This window comes from Amphiura filiformis, chromosome 10 (assembly GCF_039555335.1).
Source record: "Amphiura filiformis chromosome 10, Afil_fr2py, whole genome shotgun sequence".
Classification (NCBI taxonomy): domain Eukaryota; kingdom Metazoa; phylum Echinodermata; class Ophiuroidea; order Amphilepidida; family Amphiuridae; genus Amphiura; species Amphiura filiformis.
The window spans coordinates 56,418,558-56,440,999 of NC_092637.1; the positions used below are offsets into that span (position 1 = coordinate 56,418,558).

At 35.7% G+C, this 22,442-nt stretch overlaps 1 protein-coding gene across 1 annotated transcript; it reads right to left on the bottom strand.

The window, feature by feature from the left end:
* Positions 1 to 6,754: 6,754 nt before the first annotated feature.
* LOC140161992 (uncharacterized) lies at positions 6,755 to 22,395 on the bottom strand. Its single transcript, XM_072185283.1, has 12 exons — positions 22,228 to 22,395; positions 21,209 to 21,484; positions 20,411 to 20,530; positions 19,615 to 19,888; positions 18,817 to 19,092; positions 18,020 to 18,295; positions 14,688 to 14,849; positions 14,188 to 14,276; positions 12,055 to 12,214; positions 10,697 to 10,738; positions 8,411 to 8,504; positions 6,755 to 8,069 (listed from the first exon to the last, which is right to left on the bottom strand). The coding sequence occupies exons 1-12, from the start codon at positions 22,393 to 22,395 to the stop codon at positions 7,952 to 7,954; spliced, it is 2,055 nt and encodes a 684-aa protein (XP_072041384.1). The 3' UTR covers positions 6,755 to 7,951.
* Positions 22,396 to 22,442: the final 47 nt, after the last annotated feature.

Here is a 22,442-nt window from a genome sequence, read left to right on the forward strand (position 1 = left end):
GTTTTAACAGTCTACTTTTAGTAATAGTATTATCTGATTATGCATCAAGACTCCGCTTGCTCGTGTGCTAGATGGACTGGTTGCTGAGGTTTTTTTTCTTAATTTAATTATTTAATGTACCTTTTGTAATGTGCATGATCATTCTTTGTTTCTTGAGTGCTTCATATGATGGCGACGATGACGACCAAGGTTGACGATGACAACGAAGACGAAAGTGATGATGGTGGTGGTGATGATGATGAAGATGTTGATGATGATGATGAGGAGGAGGAGGAGGAGGAGGAGGAGGAGGAGAAGGAGCAGAAGGAAGATGATGATGAAGATGATGATGATGATGATGATGATGTCGATGATGATGATATTTATGTATTTTAATGTATTTATGGGCTTGATTTTAATTGAATCGTGATTTGTTTACTATTATGTACAGTTTTATTCTGTCATTCTTATTGCTCCTTGTTTTGTTAATCAGTTCCGTCATTAAATGCATACAAAGAAGAACCCACCCATACATATTTGCACAGCATACCATTGCACTCCTCATCACGGATCACTTCCATATCAAAATATTCATTGGTTGACTTAATGACAACTATAGTGATACAATGTCAACAAGATTATCACATTTCATCTGCTTGATATTACGAATATGAACTTGGGATGCTCTGTGTTAATGCCCTGCGATATGATGAAAACGATTTGGGGAAAAGTATTGATTTGGGAAACAAATCGTGCACCTAATGTTATTCTGTATCTTTAATTAGCTTGATATGAACTTGAAGACATTTGACCTGGTACTTTCCAACAGAAAGAGAGTGCTTATATTGTTATGAATTCAGCAGAGTGACGAATCGAGCAGTTTGAGCAAATTGAGTTATTATAATTATATACTCGTGATTATGTTTCAAACGACTTTCCATTTCCACCAACAATTAATGATAAATCTTACTTTCCGACGTATATACAGCCTGTCTCAAAAAAAAAATGTGCAACTAAAAAGCGCCCTCTTTGGCAATTAGAAAATATTGTTGTGGAATGATGCTTACATCAACGTCAACGGCGTAGTATTAGCTGTCAAATGCCATTTGTTCTGTTCAATTTGCTCGTTTTAATCTTGAGATATGTTTAGATAACGACGAAAGGTTAAAATCAAAATTGTGCCACTTTTACTAGGGAAGTGGGTTTTACATGTAAATCAGTGATAGTATCAAGTTTATCAAGAGTTCCTTCGTGAAATCTAAAGAATGCATCAATTACACAACAATACAAAAATAGTTTTACTGTTTTTACTGTTTTATCATGATACAGGAAAACTGATTATCTTCTTCAACTTAAAATAGATCAAAAGATGAATAAATATTTCACATTCTGCTGTAAAATTAGGTACATGTGCATGTCAATGCTTTTTTCATGGTAAATTCTGTTATCTTTGTCACTCAAGACATGTATGTTAAAAGACAAACAAATATTGCAACTTAGGTTCATGAACGCGTGTTACTTTTTGGGAGAGAAGTTAGACAAAATAATGCACGCGCGCTGATGTTGATGCGTCTAATGCACGAGCCCCGAAGGGGGTAGTGCATTATTTAGACGCATCAACATCAGCTATCATTGATTTACATCCCTAGTAAAAGTGGCACAATTGTGATTTTACCCTTTCGTTGTTAAATAAATATATCTCGAGATTAAAACAAGCAAATTGAATAGAACCAACGGCATTTGAGAGCTAAGACTGCGCACTTAACGTAGATGTAAGCGGCATGTCACAACGGTGTTTTCTAATTGCCAAAGATGGCGCTTTTCACTTGCACAACCTTTTTGAGACAGGCTTTAGATATTGAAATTGTGATTTGGATGAATCGCGTCAAAGGCATCAACATGGGGGTGATTTTATGTGTCTAACATGTGTCTGACATACGTGCTGCTGCCCCCAACATATACGTTTTTCTTAACGACGAAATAAACAACCAAAATGGTGGCGCATATTCACCGATGGCAGTGTAGTATTACATGTACGGTGGATATGACGATGTTTCAGTTCAAGCTTGTAAGTGTTTTGTCTGATTTAGATGTTCAGCGTGCACATATGACAACAACTTCCCCCTACCCATTTGGTAAACAAACCCTTTCATATATTTTGGTGAAATTAAACCCAGAAGGAAGTTCCTCACAAAGTTGCCTTTGGCCATATATCCGAAACATTTAATAACCTGCAGCTATTTGCGGATGACGTGTCTCGGAGTTCAAAACAATAGAAACCTCCACTAAAGGAAATTATAATTCTTGTTAAACTGAACTGTTTGTGTGCTTTAACCTGAACTACTTAGTCATATTTTGTAACACGGACAACGAAGGGGTATATATTTGGTACTATATAGTCCGGGGGTCACTCGCATACCAAAGTGGTACGCATGCTCGTCTCCAAAAACGTCGAAAAAGAGCTGATTTTTGGCCTTGTGGCGGCGTAGACGTTTCTAGAAAAAAGGGTGCTTTTCAGGTAAAGTTTCGACGTTTAGGGTATATTTTTTCAACTTCAGTGGGTTTGTTTTAGAATTTACGCCATTTAGGGGTCCATTTTAGTTTCTTACGCCGACTTACGCCATATTTTAGGGGTAAGATTTACAGAGCCTTACGCCAATAAGGGGCGAAATTTTTCCACACTGATTACGCCATTTAGGGTCCTATTTTGAGGTGCTGAGACGAGCATGCATACCACTTTGGTATGCGAGTGACCCCCCCCCCCGGGTATATAGTACCAATGTATAGAATAAGTACAAAAGTATATGCCAGAAATTCTACGAAAATGTGATTTTCACCGAATTTTCTCCTGATATCAAAGGAAATGGTTATTTCAAGCTAACTAACAAGTAAAAAGTCAGTAGCTTATAGAATATTTATGCAAGGGCGAAATAAAAATCATTGATTTTAGTGTAGAAATCAATGGTGGGCCTCACTCCTCCCCTCGTGCTCATTTTAGATGACCGGGTAAGTGCTGTGGTAAAAATGTTATCACTGCAATGAGCGCAAATGACTGATCTACGATTAACATTTAGTCGTTTGGGCGTAAACGCACGCTATATTTATGACGGATAAAAATCTTAGGAGGTTGGTATATCACCTTCGTACTTCTAGTTTTAATGATACATGCATGTTGGACCTTCTAAAAGAATTGTCTTCTTAAACTTAGCTGTTTTTTCATCATGTTTTATACAGCATTTTATTGAATTTGAACTCTTGAACTGTTTTGAACTTTAGATTGTTGAACATTACCTTGCGATTTGAACGGATTTATTTTGAACTGATCTAGCTAAGACAGTGGGTTAATTTGTTTATGAATATGTACAATGTATATGTGACCCGTTCTGACAAAACCAGGAACAAGTCGCATATGTAACATTACAAGAATTTAATAAAACATGTAAGCACGGGACAATTAGCTTCAAAATTATACCAAAATTATATACATAGCATCAATACTTTTCAAGATATGGATAATTTTGTAAATGATACCTTGATATTTTTGCCGAATTGCTAATCTAAGTAATGGGCTAATTTGTTTCCTGAATTTACACAGGATTGAATAGGGATTATCATAGTTCAACTGTCAATTATTGGTTAAAATAAGTACTTTCAAGGATATGAAAGTCCAATCAGTCCCAAGGTCAAATACTATGAAAGTAAGAATTCCATTTTTTTTTAAATGGGAATGTCATCTCTAAAGGCCTATAACTCAAAAATATGCCTGGCGACTTGTTCCGGGTTTTGTTGGAGCTAGTCACATATGCATGTTAATTCACGTAGATGCTTTTGCATCTACTTATGTAAAAACTCAACAGTACTTGGATGCTTAGTTGGCTGTTAAAATGTACATGGTCATATATGAAGAGCTTGTTCCCAAACCATATTTCTGATTTTACTGTGCGATATTTCAGTCGGACGCACCATTACAAAGCAAACAGTGGATGGATTCACAGTAACAATAATGTGTGTGGCCTTTGATGATGGTACAACTCATTGTTACTAATTCAAGCTTGTCAACTTATATCACATAATTAAATGAGAAACATGTGGTTGCCAGCTCTTTGATTGATTTGATTGATTGATTGATTGATTGCTTGATATGTTGGTATGGTGATTGATTGATGCTTTGAATGAATAATATGATTTTAATGGTTTATTGATCGATCGATTGATTGGTTGACTGGCTGATGGATTGATTTGTTAAATGGTGTATGACTTGAGTGGTTAATTGGTTAATTGATTGGATAATCATTGATTGTTTGATTGATTGATTGATTGATTGAGTGTCTGTCTGTCTGTCTGTTTGATTGATTGATTGATTGATTGATTGATTACTTGACTGATCTTTTTCTGAACAATGTTTTCGTTAACAATTTATGCTGAGAATGATCTCTGGCTGATTCTTGTATTTTTTAAAGAGAACTACAACAACAAAAAACTGGGATTTAGTTAAAAGCAAATCAAAGTGGTCTATATGGGCAGTTTGTTTTTCTTGTACGTTTAATATGTGTCCATATCTATCCTGGTATGACATTACTTTTAGCTAATAAATCTTTAAACGATAAGATAATTGTATTATTTTTGTGAATAATATGTGTGCTAATATGTTGTATATGTTACACAATGTAAATTTATGCATCGAATTTCGTAATGATCAGTTATTTCAAAATTGGATAAAAAGTGGTTATTCGCACTTCGATCAACTCCGGGAAATTATATGTGTTAAATGCAAAGTCTTGAAAGGTAGTCTGTGTTGTTATTATATTTAAATTTATAGCAAATATATAACGTCAAATCAAAGAGCATACACGAGTTTTTAGCAGCAAAATATTTAATATTTCCAACAGGTTTCTTTACATCATTACCCGGGATCATGAAAAAGAAATTTCTAAACAACTGTCATTTTTACTATAATGAATTTTTATTTTCGTGTTTGGAGATTTTAATATGCTATTTAACTAAAATGCCCATGACAAGAAAAACAATCAATAATATTGTATACATATGTTGTATTAGACTACTAAGATGCTGTGTCTCTTAACTGAAAATTACAATTACTCCGGAATGTATGTTACTACAACTCAATGTAAAAAAAGATTCAAATCAAATGTATCAGGACCTAATATACCCAAAACTTCTTTGCATAACTTGACATTCATTGTGTTGATTTGACATATATAAAAACCTGTGAATAGAGGAATCTTTTTGCAACCCTACCAAATTTATCCCTTCTCAAAATCACATTTTTCAAAAATAATGATTTAAAAAACTTTTCAACATCCCATACATGTAATGTATAACACATACGCGATATCAATGTTATGATTGATTTAATTGTTTTGTTTTCATTCATCTTTCTGTCTCTGATAGGCCTACTTTACTCTATAGTGCAAAATAACTACTCGTTGAAGCTAATTTTGACATAAATGAGGATTTCAACGAATCGTTGTTTTATACTGCAAGATGATTGCACGGGTGACTGGGTTATCGTATACATAAAAATCAAAGAAAAAAACACACTATTAAATCAATCCTCGTACATTACTTGTATAGGATGTTGAAAAGTACAAGCATTATTTTCGGAAAATGTGATATTTTTGACCAAAAAAAAATGTTTTTGGAAATAGGACAACTTTGGGAGGGTAGCAAAATTATTCTTCTGTTCACAGCTTTATGAATTTTTCAAATCAACAAAATGTACGTCAATTTATGTAAAGAAATGTTTTGTATTTTCAGGCGGGGAGGGGTATTTCTTTTGAACCCTTTAATTGACTCCCTCTCCCACACACAAACAGACACATGAAACATTTATTTATTACTATCAATTTGTATATAATTTGATTAAACGCTGCTATATAGAGAGAGTACACAATACTACACATTACTAAATATAGTAAAAATATGGATAATGAAGCCAGTGAAACAATGTAACCTATAAAAGAAGTTCAAGGGATGAAGGGCGTACTGATACCACCGAGGGTTATGAGGTGAAGCAGACGACGATGGCTGCCATCTCCACATGGTTGTTAACTGCACTAACTTTCAAACTTTCGGTAAAAAATCAAATAATTCAGAATTGTACATTTTCATGACCATACATGAGTACAAACAAGCCAATCATATTGGTTCGGTGGGTTATGAGGTCTTTAGAAAATATCTCAAAACTTAAACTTTGTATGTTGAAGCATATGGCAAGCATGCAGAGCATTAATGGTCAACTTGTGGTCCGTTTTGTACCGATATTTCGAGCCAGGGGCCAACCTGACCTGCTGGGGCTACCGAACGCGGTGGTCAGGAACAACCCCGAACGCATCCAACATCCGTAACTACATACAATACGTGCTCCAAGCTGCCAACCACCGTGAGCTTGACAACGATTTATTATAGCTCCAAGTCTAAACGCATCTAGACATGAAATTTAGAGCAATTTCACATTACACCGAAAAAGTCAAGAATGATTAAACCAGTGGATGGAACAGGCGAGAATTCATTCATTGAACGTGGAACATTGTACGCGATGGTAGGGCAAATGGCGGATTACATAGTTTTATCTACTGCTAACATGATTCAGATCAAATTTATATTATTTTTTAATAAAGAAATGAGGACATGAGGGCGCTATTTGTTTAAAACTAGTTTACTTACAGTTGATGAACGACATGATACATGATAAACAGTAGATAGAACTGCTCAATAGTCAGTGATTAAGAACCCGGTGTTTTTATTTAAAAAAAAAGATTTCTTTATCGATGGTTTGTCGATCAAGTGACCAAGTGTGTCTCCAATAAGCATGGAAATCGAACAAGTTACATTGCTTCACACTGTGTCATTATATATATGCAATGCTAAAACGGAACAAGATACTTCATCATGATCATGTTGACACTCAGTATCTATATTAAGTTATAATACACGAGATGGAGTGTTTAAAATTAATGTTACGCCATGGTTACTCTTACTGTTTACATTATTAAAATGATCTTATTATAAAACTACTACTGCGTACTGCCAGTATGTTCACAAATGTAGGCACACGATGCTATATTGATACTGGTATGCACAAATTGAAACCTTTTACTAAATACATTGGCGTACATAATAATTAATTTGTAATTTTACTACCGAATCTGCATCAGATGGGATTTCCTCTTAAGTTTTAATGAAGAATGTCATATTATATAGGTTGACAATCTAGGTAATAACACATGCAAGTAATCACGTGATTTTCAAAGCACCTCGTGTTTGAAATCATGAGAGATAATACTTAGTCTACTGCACTATTAACATGGTGTATAGAGGCCGTCAGCGTGACGTCATATGCCGCCATCTTGTGGGTACACGCTGCGATGGTCGTTCGATCTCCATGCGCGATGACGCGTGATAACAGCTAGCAGCTGCGTGGCAAGCTGCGCCCTGCGCGTAGTGTCCGACGCATGAACACGCGTTTCATTTGTACCCACAAGATGGTGAAAGGCTGACGGCCTCTATTCCCAGCAAACACATAATGTTTTGGACATCATTTGCAAAAGGTTAGAAAAAGGTTGCTAGAAATTGTTTAAATGTCGGCTTATATAATGGGCAGGGAATAAAATGTTTTCATAATGTTCAAAAACATGTGTTGTTTATATACTGCAAATATTCAACCATTATGCTATATAAGTGTTGAAAAAATATTAATGCAAAAATACTGACAAAAAATCATTTTAAAATAACGTTTTGAAACATTTTAAAAATATATATGTAGTGTTTTTTTTCATAGAAAACGTTTTATTTACCTTAAACTCGACATTTAATGTTTTTATAATCTTTACCCCAAATATAACATGTTTAAAACGTTTCTAAAACGTATTTTTTTTGCTGGGTTGTTTACCCGGTGTATTGTATCTCAGAGGGTAGAACATGCATATTACTACGTGATACTATCTAAAGATTAATCCATATTTTCGAGAGATATTTCATGTTGTTTTTCCATGGATTGCTGCTCCTCTGGGTCCTTTGAATCTTGCGCAGTTTTAGAGTTGTCGGCAGCTGCGTCCATTCTTTTTTTCCTAAATGTACAAAACAGTTTCAAAATAAAGTCAAATAAAGTAAAAATGGCTTAATTATTGTGTTGCTTTTGAAGTACAAAATAAGGTATAATAATAGTACATCTTTGCATTCAATGTCCATCGACCCCCCCCCCCCCCTTCATAAGATTGATACAATCGTACTAGGCAAATTTTGAAATTCACAACTTAAAACGTAGTGTGTTATAATCTATAATAATAGAATAATAGAATAATAAAAGCTATAATAATTCAGTGATCTAACACAGGTTGAACACATATTTATTTATATCAATGGTGCGATTTTCTTTTGGCACAGAACTTACTGTGACATATTTTCGTACCTTTTATAGTACACCACTGCAGCAATTGTCAAGAGGACCGCCACTGCAACAGCAAAGACTATTGGAATAGTTGTAGCGGTTACCATAGTATCACCTGCAAAAAAATAATTAAAACTCTATGTACAAGGTGTCCCATAAAAAGGTTGCATGTAGAAAATGAACTGCATTTTGTGATGGTATAACAAAACAATGTCATTTTTTCAGATATTATTTATGGATTCTTCCTGTAACTGTCTGCCAAGTTTCAATTCCGTATCTTAAAAGAAACTTAACTTATGAGCGCAAGATGACAAGGGTGTCAAGAGTGGCTAACCATCAAAATATCGCACAGCGAAAGTTGAATACAAGCACATCTTTGTTTTCAAATTTCTTCTGTATTAGTTTTTATGTTTCTCTTGTTTTTCATTGTTGAACTTAATGCACAAAAGAAACAAATTGAAAGATTAAATATTGTACATTGAAAATAAATCAGTTTTAGAACTTTTGACTCTTGGTGGTAGCAAATAAAGGAAGGTGGTCATTAGAGAAGAACACGTTTTTAGTGAAAGTTCTGCACGCTGTACCTCCTGTCATCAACATAGTGAAATGAATAATCTTTTGCATTTAGGCCTTGTTTGGATTTTGATGACTTGAAATAGCTGATGTTTGTTTTTACATTTCTGACTGCACTCTTGAAATAAAACTGAAGTTTTACTTCATCAGAATAAAATACTGCATCTACCATGCTATAGCTGGGCCTACTCAAGTGCCCCGCCAAATGCACGGCGGATGTGACATCCGAGAGATGCATTATGTCTTGCATTATGTCACGTAAAGAGCTTGCCCAGGAATGCGTGGAATGCGTACAAGTACGTAGGCTGTGAACTTGACATTCACAGGGGTGCTAGTAGAGGGTACATAGATTATGTCATGAAAAGGATATCTATATTTATTAACATTAACTTAGTTTATTTTCAAAAATCTACATGTAACCTTTTTTTGGGACACCCGGTACTTACATATATTGGGGACAGTGATTTTTCTTGGAAGCATATGCTCTTCAACCTTCAAAGCAATTCAATACACTCAAACCAGTCGCATGTGCGCCTGCTGTTTTGGATGTTATTGGTGGGTATGTTGGTAGTGAGGATGTTTGGCGTGTGGGGGTGCGTGTGCATTACAAATTACTTCCGAGGACTCCGACATAACAACACACCGACACACCGAGGACCTTTTTACCGAGTCCTCGATACGGAAACCCCTCCATAGCTTACATACTGCAGTTACTGTCCGTTTTCCTATATACAATACACAGTGCTCTTTCCCATTGACGCGTGACCTCTACAAATAGCCTACGTTAAAAGTATGGGGATATGCCTAGTTAACGTCGCTGTGTGAAAAATAACCGGCCAATATTAAAAGTACTCTTCTAAAGTTCTAGAAAATATAGTTTTGTAACATGTCCTAAATTTTTAGCTTATTTAGATGTTTGGAAATATTCGTACTTTGGTGTTTTAGTTAATGTTATAGGTAATAGTACATTGCCTAGTTAACGTCTCTGTGTGAAAAATAACCGGCCAATATTAAAAGTACTCTTCTAAAATTCTAGACAATATAGTTTTGTAACATGTCCTAAATTTTTAGCTAATTTAGATGTTTGGAAATATTCGTACTTTTGTGTTTTAGGAAGGATATGTAAACGACAGATAACACCAAAAAATATGAAGAAATTATTTCCAACCCGTGTTAAGTCTGCAAACCACCATGTTTCTCATTTTCAAGAACGCTGGTTAACAATAAGCACGTATTGTCTCATTTCGTAAACAAAGACCACACACAATTGTTCTCTAGCGCTCGCTTTATAATCGTTCACCCAACTGAAAGTTTAATCCCAGCTCATTGCTCCATAAGCAGACACATATGTTGTGTGTATTTACCCAGAGAAGATATGATTTAATCAGTTGAGCTGTTTTCAATGAGTGTTATCTTGGTTTAATAGCTTTTAATGGGGTTTAAGTCCTGCAAAGGTCGAATTGAATTATACTGTAGACATGACTGCATCATTAATTGATTTTTGCGGTCTTACCGACTTCTTGAGCACTTAACATGACAACGCAACGACACACCGAGGACACTCACACCTTTGTAAAAAAAATGTCATTTTTTTCAGGTACTCGGAAGTGTGTGTAATGCAAGGCGGGTGTATGCGAGGGGGTGTATGTGGGGGGTGGGCTGGGTAGGGGTGCTAGAGCGTAACGCCTCACATTAATCTATAGCTTTAAATGTGTTTCCCATACTTATACTTACGCCTGTAATCAACTGACCCTGGCAGATCATTCGCAGGTTGTACTGCAAACGAAATACAAATAAAAATGGATTAATATATTGAACAAAAACAACAACAACAACAACATGACGCCATGTGACTTTCAATGTCTGTAGTTTTCCGAAGACATCTGCCGTTTGTTTATGGATGACCAAGTTTGTTATTATGGGTCATCTTTGCTAACACAAACGCATATGTCTAGCCTAAACACAAAACTGCATGGAATACACAGCGCGGGGTATTTCTTATAAGAGATTGGTGTTCATGTTGCCAATTGAAATGCCAAATAGCGGCGCTGTTAGTTCATTATGTTGGGAAAATATTTTGCCTGATGACTCTATATATGTTGACATTGGTTAAATAAGCTGCATTTATCCTCAAAATGGTACCATGATTCATGGCATTTTGACTCCCAGATTACACAATAAATACCGCTCAAAAGTCACAAAAAGGTCATTATGACCGAAAAAGTGTTCATTAAAATTCTTGTACATGTACACCTTGTACATATTACACGTTTCCGGTATAGACAGTGTCTAAAACGTATTAGCATACGCGTAGAACCCGGGGATGGGGAAATAAATCCCCCAATATTTTTTTTCCAATGTTGACGCAAAGTTTACCACTAACTTATTTTGTTGTCAAAAAGCTGCTTGATTCACTATACTTCAAAAAAAAATTACCCAACCCCATTCCCCCATGTCAAAAGGTAATCTACGTCACAGCATTTTTGGTAATAATTGGGTTCAAAGGTTATTTTTGAGTTGCTGTCGGTATATAACTATATAAACACCTTCAACATGCTGTTGCTCTCGCCAATTAAGCAGTACAATTATGCAGTATTGCCACCCCCCCTCCTCCACATTTAAGTTAATTTCAGTGTCCAAAATTACAATGCCTTGACGGAATCACCGGTCGGAAATCGTGTTTTAAAGAATCTAAAAAGTTCCATCGGAAGATTTTCTTTCAATAGGCCTATCATTATTCCCCTTTTCTCCCCTTTTATTTATTAATTAATTAATTTATTTATATTATTTATTTATTTATTTATTTATTTATTTATTTATTTATTTATTTATTTATTTATTTATTTATTTATTTATTTATTTGTTTGTTTATTTATTAATTAATATTAATTAATTAATTAATTAATTAATTAATTAATTAATTAATTAATTAATTAATTAATATTAATTTCATTCATTCATTCATTCATTCATTCATTCATTCATTTATTTATTTATTATTTTTACTTATTTACTTATTTATTTATGTTCCTTTTTTTCCTCTTTTCTGATATGAAACAAGTGCCATGCTTCCTAAGAATTAAGCATCTTACCTGTTCTTCTCATTTTGCAAATATAGCCTGTTACCCACGGAATTTCACATCCTAAATCATTCCACGAGCCACCCTCATTATCTAAGAGGTGCACACAATCTTCCTTTCCAGCATAATCGTCGGGTTGTTGTGGTGCCCAATTTGTATATCCCCCTGAGTACTGTATAAGTTAATCATAAAAAAGCGTGAGCCAGAATTATTAAGTAACATATCGTCACCCTGCTATGCTAATTGCCTAAGTCGTTTTTTGTGTGTGTGTGATTTTGAGAACAAAGGACAAAATGTGGTTCAAGCATGCATCAGTTACGTAATCACCCTAATTATTTCCGAGTATTCTCTTTCATTTGTATCATTATCATTTGTTCCTGTGCAAAGATTGGTGAATGTTTTTAAACATTCACCATACATTTAAAAATGTATGTTTGAACGATATTTTGTATTTTGGTCTCAAATTTACCAAAAATGACTTGGGCAATTAGCGTAGCAGGCTGACGACATGTGTCTCGTGATTGGGTATTGTATCCTGTAATAAGACATTTATTTAACAGAAAATATACTTCAAGCCACAATGTAAGACATAAGCTCCAGGAAACTGGTTCACAGCTCACAAACACGTCTAGCCATTAGAAAAAAAAATCAATATATGAAATCATAGGACATGATTGTCTCACGCTCAATGCAATGCAATTCAAAGTAGTTTATGCTTAGAGAATAAAGGTATTGGTTTTAACCCCTGGAGTGCATCTATCGTCTCATATAACACGGGCGACATCATTAAAAATAATGACGTCGCCCGTGTTATATGAGACGATAGATGCACGACAGCGGCTAAAACAATACCTTTATTCTCATTCTTAAAGACTTCAATTCAAATAGAAATCTCATAAGTATTGTCAATTTTAATCAAATTAAATCCTACATTTTACAAGGAGTTACCTAGGGCTTAAAATCGAGCAGTCCTGTTGTTGCTTTGCGCCTCCGATTGGTTCAAATAGCGAGTACGCGTATCGCGTTGACGCACACGCGCTGACCCGTGTGATATCGTGTCATATCACACGGGTAAGAACCAATAAGATTGCAGGAACGTTCTCAAGTGTTTAAGAATTTTTCATCAACAGTCGCGTTCAAGTCACTTATTACCGAACCTAAATTTCGTCGGTAATAGAATATAAGTGGCAGTGGGAACGATAACAAAATGTGACGTATAAGAATAACAAATAAGTCATTATAAAGGCATATTAGTGATCCCAGCGCAAGTGTAAAAAAATCAAAAATTGTTTATGAATTCCTTAAAAGTGAAGGATAACACCCTTTCTTATTGTCATTTGGTATTTTTGAAATGAAATATTTGACAAAATCGAAGTAAACAGCAGTGCTGACGAAGTTGAAGCACCAATCAAATACACGTAACTACGTTATAAACTGTCAGTATATAAATTACAGATTCATTTAAATGTCTTATTTTGTCTAAAATACACGACTTTCGTCTGAACCACTAGCAGGCTACGTTAGCACATGACAATGGCAAAGGTACCAAAATCTGAATTTTGATGAATTTTACGATTGTCCGGATGAGCAAATCACTGAATAAACCTTAATGTTATGAAAGCACGATATATAAATAAACTATAATACAAAATATATTTTATATCTGTATAATGTAAGTGAAGAATAAATCAGCGAAAATAAGTAAACTTAAACAGGTACACTCAAGATGAGTTTAATATAAGTGATCTCGTATATGTACAGCGAAAAAAAATCGGGAAATCACAAATATTGAGTCTATAGGGACTCCCTTGGCTACAGCACAAATAATGCCTGTGCATGATATTCCAAAAGGGCATCCACGCCGCACCCTAAGTAAAACTAGTGTCGTCGCTGTGGTTGGCTGCCTCTTCATTTTCGCATATAAAACAATATTTTAGAATTTGAATTGTCTAGATTAGTTACGAGCCAATGGTTAATACCATACATTACTAAATTGATATCAGGCTCTGTCACATTTAGCGATATATTTTGACCTGTGAAAAAGAGCGTTTCTGGCTGCGACAAGCGTTCTCATATTCTATTTTCTCAAAACTATTAGTAAATCGCTTGTCGCCCAGCGAGATTATAAATCAGCCTTAGACATACCTGAGTGCCGTCATCCCATTTCCAAGATCCTTCTGTTACACTGTCGTCTAAGCCAATCCACGTATATCTGTGGTCAGTTCCTCTGAACTCTGTTGAAAAGGGCAATAACAATTAGAATAATAAGCAAATTATGAATAAAATATTGGACTGATCTCATTGAACCTCATCTGGCAACTGCAAATATGATTGTATTGATCGTAATATTATTTGTAATTTGAAATCTAATGCCAGTCGTTTGGTAAGGGATGGCTTCTCCACTCGTTCCTAAAATAGCTGCCCATAATTATTAATTTGGTGTCCAGATGTTTTTGCGTGAATGTATATACATCTTCCGACTGGTAACTGGATTCCGCTATACACAGACTGTATTTGTTATACTCCCCATTCCAGCAAAAAATACAGAACTACTTTGTTTTAGATTTTAAAAATATGATCATTTTTTTGATGTTTTGTTTTTCTCTCCCCTTTAAAACTAGTACGGTACCTGTTTATTCTCTTACCATTAAGGAAACGCTGTTCAGATTCATCACGCACACTGGTCAAGCTGGAATGTCTATCTCGGCAAGCCGTACGTGCCTCCCAGAAAGTTACTGCTACCGGACCACCAACATTTTTGAAATAGCAAAATGCACCAGAGGAGACCCATTCAGAAGGGCATTCAGCTGTAATATTTTATTACAATAAATAATTCACAATAAAACATTTTTGACAATAAATGATCAACGATTCTTTTTGTTAAAAGAGCTATGCACTTCGCGCTTGTGATTTAAAACACATTGTTTTAGTATGCACGCTACCATGACCACGATCGCTGGAGTGCTTACTACATTGTTCAACATTCTCGTACAGAGAGACGCACAAGGACTACTAACAGACGCACGCGTAGTGCTACTTTTATTCGTGGCGATGACCTGGTCTATCAAAAATACCGATGGATGTTGCTTCAAGAAATTATTTACAAAATTTAGTGGAAGAAAAAGAAATGTATGAGTTTTGCGACTGAAACATATCGTTATGAGTTTAGCAGACAACCGAATCAGTATTCCGTCTTGGAAAATTTATCTTACGCATAAATTGTATTTGAATTAGCGAGCAAGGGATCAATGCGTTAGCTCTAGAGGAGAGCATATCATTTTTTTACGGTGATTATGTAATGCGCTTCACCGTTAGCTAACCCTCTATGCCGCCTATTTTGCTTAGTGTATATAAAAATCATATTATTTAAAATGGAATCGTGTATGTCGTTTTTAACCTAACGAAATCATGATAAGGTTATCATTGGCTTATTGGCGGTCATATTGAAAGCGACCTCAATCAACATAATCTCAATTGTTTTCATTTAAAATGATTTGGAAATGATTTTCAAACCCGTCAGGTATCTTCCTTACGAAGTATCTTTTTTTTTTGTATTGGGAGATGTGATTGTCGTGTCAATCAATAATCAATAATGGATAATCAATAATCGATCATCAATCAAGATAATTTGGTGGTTTTTTTTATTGAAAATGATAGGGAGCCTTTTCTACAACATGGGGCTATTTTGCACGTTCGTGCAGTGACATTAAAAAAACATGCAGTGAGAATTTAACATCCAATTCGTGCAGTGAGAATTTAACATCCGTGCTTTAAAAATGGCTATGCTATTTTTAAAAAAAAGCGCTATACTAATTGTTAGCCCTCCAAATGACCAGGAAATTACAGGCGTTCCTCCGTAATGTAAGACTGATACGAGGGTCATTCAAAAAGGGCTACCTCCATTATCACATCTCTGTAGGATATTGAAACTACTCATGGTTATACTCTTAAATCTTGGCTACAAAATAAAAGTTATTTGATTAAAATGTAATTGTTGGTTGTTAAGATGTGTTGGTTAAAGTGACTACAGATTTGGTACGTCGGAAACGGTCTGAAGAGCGAGGCTAATTTTGATTTAAAAGGTTGCCAATATCTATGTGGAAATCATTACAGATTTATTTTCTGAAAATGATTAAATTGTTTTACTTTTGTTAAAATAATTTAATCAATATGTAAAGCTTGCAAGAAGCACAGTTTTACTGGGTATCGTGTCTTTTGCACAACAAAACCGATACATATTCAGAATAGCCTTATTATTGACCCTTTTCCATAGGTTGTTGACCTTAATCGGGTGAGCACTTGTCATATTATTTGGTTCATAACTTAAAATCAAAGAAGTCGTATGCACAATTTTCTTTGGATTATGTAAGTATTTACAAGGTTATTAACAAACTGTCTATCTTATTTCCACATCAAGATGCATCCATTGCTTAATTCAGGACGTAAATACGAATTATCCTTATACGTCTAGTCAAAAAGGAGCCAATTTCACTAACATTTGTGTCTGTTGAACACTTCGATATTTTCTTCTCATATAAAACACGTTTTATTCTGTTTTGAAGTCCCAAGGCATGTCAGGGAGCTCAAATAGGAAAAAAAAATATCCTGAGTAAGCAGTTGGACAACCACATCTTGAAAACATTTTATGGACATTATCCAAAGCTATAATATGATGCTTATTAAACTTTTGGCTTCAGTTTTTAACCGTTTCCGATGTACCTAATCTGTATTTGCTTTAACCAACATATCTTAACAACCAAAAATCACATTTTCATAAAATACGATAACAGATATGTGATGATGGAGGTAGAACTTTTTGTATGACCCTCGTAGATTCGCAAAATTCTATGGAAAAGGCAGTTCAAAATGGCAATTTGTGGTAATCAGTCAAGCATTAATTTTGCAAGAAAATTCAAACAAAAATTGTCCTTCAACGCCTCTGGCATAGTCAATGTGTTATTGCTAAGCCGACGGATGCTCCCTGTCTCCCCATTTTTCGGTCATTGGGGATTGGGGGAAGTACCATGCTTAACATTTTATTATAACAGTTAGTACAATATGTTTTAGTTCTTCATTCAATATGGGCTTAACTGTTCCGGCGTTGAATTCGGGGCCCGGGATTCGGGCCCGCGATTCGGGGTTGAATTAGTCGAATTGAATCCCGGGAATTGAATTCAGGTTGATATTGAAAAACGCCGTTAGAACGATGTGCTCGCCCACTGATAAGGGCTAATGTCAACAAGAACTGTCTTTAAAAAAGGCAACGCAGTTTATATTAAAATAAGTTGGGCGAGATATTCCTCTCTCATAGATGCAACTAGTGTACACCTAAATTGACAGTGTTTTTGTCCAATACACCCCTGGGTGCAATTGGAATTATTAAATCAATGCAATTTGTTTCAAAGTGCTTCTTATACGCAGTAAACTACTAAAAACAGGACCCATGTGTAAGGATTTTTCACTTGAAAAGCCTACCCGTGGCTAAGGATTTCTCATGAAAAACTGACTCATTGGAGCGGCACGTCCCCGTATGGCTGACATACGTGAGTTGCCTCGGGATTGCGTCGGTATTAAAGGAATAAATCAAAAGTTCGATGACGTGCTATAAACAAAAATCCATTTGTTAGGAAGCTGGTATCTTCCCTCCAGCCCTGTTGGAAATTTCAAGCTTAATTTAACCAATATTTTAACCAAACTGATCAAGTCACAAAATTCTATTCAAAAATGCAGTTCAAAAAGTAGTTCGAGGTTGACCTTCAAACCATATTCTGATATACTAGCGAGACATTCAAGATGAAAGATACTATGTTCCGAGACATAGTCATCTAACAAGAAAAACGACAAACAAAGAAACTTAACGAATTTGAAGAAGTGATGTGGATTTGTTAGTTTTAATATATTCACAGCTTCTTGTTTGAATGAGTGATCACAGAATATTAAAAGTATCCTCTTTATAGCTCCACATTAGTTTTCTTACCTTCACACAAATACTGTATCTCCAGATATTTGAAAGTCCCAACGCATGGATCACCAAATACACCATTGCTTGCCTGGATGTCACACGTTTCGTGCCCCTCACATCGTTGTCGAACAACATCCAGTGAATTATCGGCGGCACAATTAACAGTTTGAATGCCGGGCCCATCTGTACACACATCGGATGTTTGGCGGCCATATAATGCTGATGAAACAGAAATTCTTTGACCAGCGGGACATTCAAGATGAAAGTTACTATGTTCACAGACGTAGTCATCTGAAAAGAGAAACGATAGACGAATAAAATTAACGTCTTTTGAAAAGGACTAATCGATGTTGCTCAGAGAAAGGCTATCAACATTGGAAGTGGTATTGGTGTGCAGCTAGTTCGTGCAGTGAGATTAAAAATACGCGCAGTGAGAAATTTAACATCCGTGCTTTAAAAATGCATACGCTATGCTAAGTTTTAGCCCTCAAATGGCCAGGATATTAAAGACGTTCCTCCATAATGTAAGACTGTTCGAGTCACAAAATTCTATTCAAAATGCAGTTCAAAAAAGTAGTTCGAGGTTGACCTTCAAACCACATTCTGATATACTAGCGAGTCATTCAAGATGAAAGATACTATGTTCCGAGACATAGTCATCTAACAAGAAAAACGACAAACAAAGAAAATTAACGAATTTGAAGAAGTGATGTGGATTTGTTAGTTTTAATATATTCACAGCTTCTTGTTTGAATGAGTGATCACAGAATATTAAAAGTATCCTCATTATAGCTCCACATTAGTTTTCTTACCTTCACACGAATACTGTATCTCCAGATATTTGAAAGTCCCAACACATGGATCACCAAATACACCATTGCTTGCCTGGATGTCACACGTTTCGTGTCCCTCACATCGTTGTCGAACAACATCTAGTGAATTATCGGCGGCACAGTTAACAGTTTGAATGCCGGGTCCATCTGTACACACATCGGATGTTTGGCGGCCATATAATGCTGATGAAACAGAAATTCTTTGACCAGCGGGACATTCAAGATGAAAGTTACTATGTTCACAGACGTAGTCATCTGAAAAGAGAAACGATAGACGAATAAAATTAACGTCTTTTGAAAAGGACTAATCGATGTTGCTCAGAGAAAGGCTATCAACATTGGAAGTGGTATTGGTGTGCAGCTAGTTCGTGCAGTGAGATTAAAAATACGCGCAGTGAGAAATTTAACATCCGTGCTTTAAAAATGCATACGCTATGCTACGTTTTAGCCCTCCAAATGGCCAGGATATTAAAGACGTTCCTCCATAATGTAAGACTGTTCGAGTCACAAAATTCTATTCAAAAATGCAGTTCAAAAAGTAGTTCGAGGTTGACCTTCAAACCACATTCTGATATACTAGCGAGACATTCAAGATGAAAGATACTATGTTCCGAGACATAGTCATCTAACAAGAAAAACGACAAACAAAGAAAATTAACGAATTTGAAGAAGTGATGTGGATTTGTTAGTTTTAATATATTCACAGCTTCTTGTTTGAATGAGTGATCACAGAATATTAAAAGTATCCTCTTTATAGCTCCACATTAGTTTTCTTACCTTCACACAAATACTGTATCTCCAGATATTTGAAAGCCCCAACGCATGGATCACCAAATACACCATTGCTTGCCTGGATGTCACACGTTTCGTGCCCCTCACATCGTTGTCGAACAACATCCAGTGAATTATCGGCGGCACAATTAACAGTTTGAATGCCGGGCCCATCTGTACACATCGGATGTTTGGCGGCCATATAATGCTGATGAAACAGAAATTCTTTGACCAGCGGGACATTCAAGATGAAAGTTACTATGTTCACAGACGTAGTCATCTGAAAAGAGAAACGATAGACGAATAAAATTAACGTCTTTTGAAAAGGACTAATCGATGTTGCTCAGAGAAAGGCTATCAACATTGGAAGTGGTATTGGTGTGCAGCTAGTTCGTGCAGTGAGATTAAAAATACGCGCAGTGAGAAATTTAACATCTGTGCTTTAAAAATGCATACGCTATGCTAAGTGTTAGCCCTCCAAATGGCCAGGATATTAAAGACGTTCCTCCATAATGTAAGACTGTTCGAGTCACAAAATTCTATTCAAAAATGCAGTTCAAAAAGTAGTTCGAGGTTGACCTTCAAACCACATTCTGATATACTAGCGAGTCATTCAAGATGAAAGATACTACGTTCCGAGACATAGTCATCTAACAAGAAAAACGACAAACAAAGAAAATTAACGAATTGGAAGAAGTGATTTGGATTTGTTAGTTTTAATATATTCACAGCTTCTTGTTTGAATGAGTGATCACAGAATATTCAAAGTATCCTCTTTATAGCTCCACATTAGTTTTCTTACCTTCACACGAATACTGTATCTCCAGATATTTGAAAGTCCCAACACATGGATCACCAAATACACCATTGCTTGCCTGGATGTCACACGTTTCGTGCCCCTCACATCGTTGTCGAACAACATCTAGTGAATTATCGGCGGCACAGTTAACAGTTTGAATGCCGGGCCCATCTGTACACACATCGGATGTTTGGCGGCCATATAATGCTGAGGAAACAGAAATCCTTTGACCAGCGGGGCATTCAAGATGAAAGTTACTATGTTCACAGACGTAGTCATCTGAAAAGAGAAACGATAGACGAATAAAATTAACGTCTTTTGAAAAGGACTAATCGATGTTGCTCAGAGAAAGGCTATCAACATTGGAAGTGGTATAGGTGTGCAGCTAGTTCGTGCAGTGAGATTAAAAATACGCGCAGTGAGAAATTTAACATCCGTGCTTTAAAAATGCATATGCTATGCTAAGTTTTAGCCCTCCAAATGGCCAGGATATTAAAGACGTTCCTCCATAATATAAGACTGTTCGAGTCACAAAATTCTATTCAAAAATGCAGTTCAAAAAGTAGTTCGAGGTTGACCTTCAAACCACATTCTGATATACTAGCGAGACATTCAAGATGAAAGATACTATGTTCCGAGACATAGTCATCTAACAAGAGAAACGACAAACAAAGAAAATTAACGAATTTGAAGAAGTGATGTGGATTTGTTAGTTTTAATATATTCAGAGCTTCTTGTTTGAATGAGTGATCACAGAATATTAAAAGTATCCTCTTTATAGCTCCACATTAGTTTTCTTACCTTCACACAAATACTGTATCTCCAGATATTTGAAAGTCCCAACACATGGATCACCAAATACACCATTGCTTGCCTGGATGTCACACGTTTCGTGCCCCTCACATCGTTGTCGAACAACATCCAGTGAATTATCGGCGGCACAATTAACAGTTTGAATGCCGGGCCCATCTGTACACACATCGGATGTTTGACGGCCATATAATGCTGCTGAAACATAAATCCTTTGACCAGCGGGACATTCAAGATGAAAGGTACTATGTTCACATACGTAGTCATCTGAAAAGAGAAAGGATAGACAAGTAAAAACAATTACGTCATTTGAAAAGGAGTAGTAGATATTGCCCACAGAAAGGCTATCAACTTTGGAAGTGATATTGGTGTGCGGCTAGTTCGTGCAGTGAGATTAAAAGCACGTGTAGTGAGAATTTCACATCCGTGCTTTAAAAATGTATAATGCTATGCTAAGTTTTAGCAATCAAAATGACCAGGAAATTAAGGACGCTCTACTATAAGGTAAGACTGATCGAGTCACAAAATTCTATTCAAAAAGGCAGTTCATAAAAATAGTTCGAGCTTGAACTAAAAATAACATTCTAATATACTAGCCAGACATTCAAGATGAAAGATACTATGTTCAGAGACATATGCATCTAACAAGAGAAACGATAAATAAAGAAAATTAACGTATTTTAGGAAGTGATGTAGATTTACGGCTATTCTAAAAAAATCCCATGCTAAATTATCGAATGACATTTAAGTTTGGTATAAGCTGTATGATTCACAACATACCGTAAACGAACGATGTTTCAGGACTGACTAAGCTACACGTCCCAACATGTGTCCGACATTGCCAATTATGCTTTAAAAAAATAGTTGGTTAAATTTCGCGATCATTGTCCGTTATTTAAAGGGATATTCTGATATTTGTTAGTTTTAATATATTCGCAGCTTCTAGTTTGAATGAGTGATCACAGAATATACGAAATATCCTCATTATAGCTCCACATTAGTTTTCTTACCTTCACACGAATACTGTATCTCCAGATATTTGAAAGTCCCAACACATGGATCACCAAATACACCATTGCTTGCCTGGATGTCACACGTTTCGTGTCCCTCACATCGTTGTCGAACAACATCCAGTGAATTATCGGCGGCACAATTAACAGTTTGAATGCCGGGCCCATCTGTACACACATCGGATGTTTGGCGGCCATATAATGCTGAGGAAACA

Excerpts from the sequence above, each read along its gene's own strand:
- LOC140161992 (XM_072185283.1), bottom strand. The coding sequence starts at position 22,395 with ATGGGCCCGGCATTCAAACTGTTAATTGTGCCGCCGATAATTCACTGG. Across the intron at positions 19,093-19,614 it reads GATACAGTATTTGTGTGAAG|ATGACTACGTCTGTGAACAT; the intron begins GTAAGAAAACTA and ends TTCTCTTTTCAG. Across the intron at positions 8,070-8,410 it reads GCAGTGGTGTACTATAAAAG|GAAAAAAAGAATGGACGCAG; the intron begins GTACGAAAATAT and ends TTGTACATTTAG.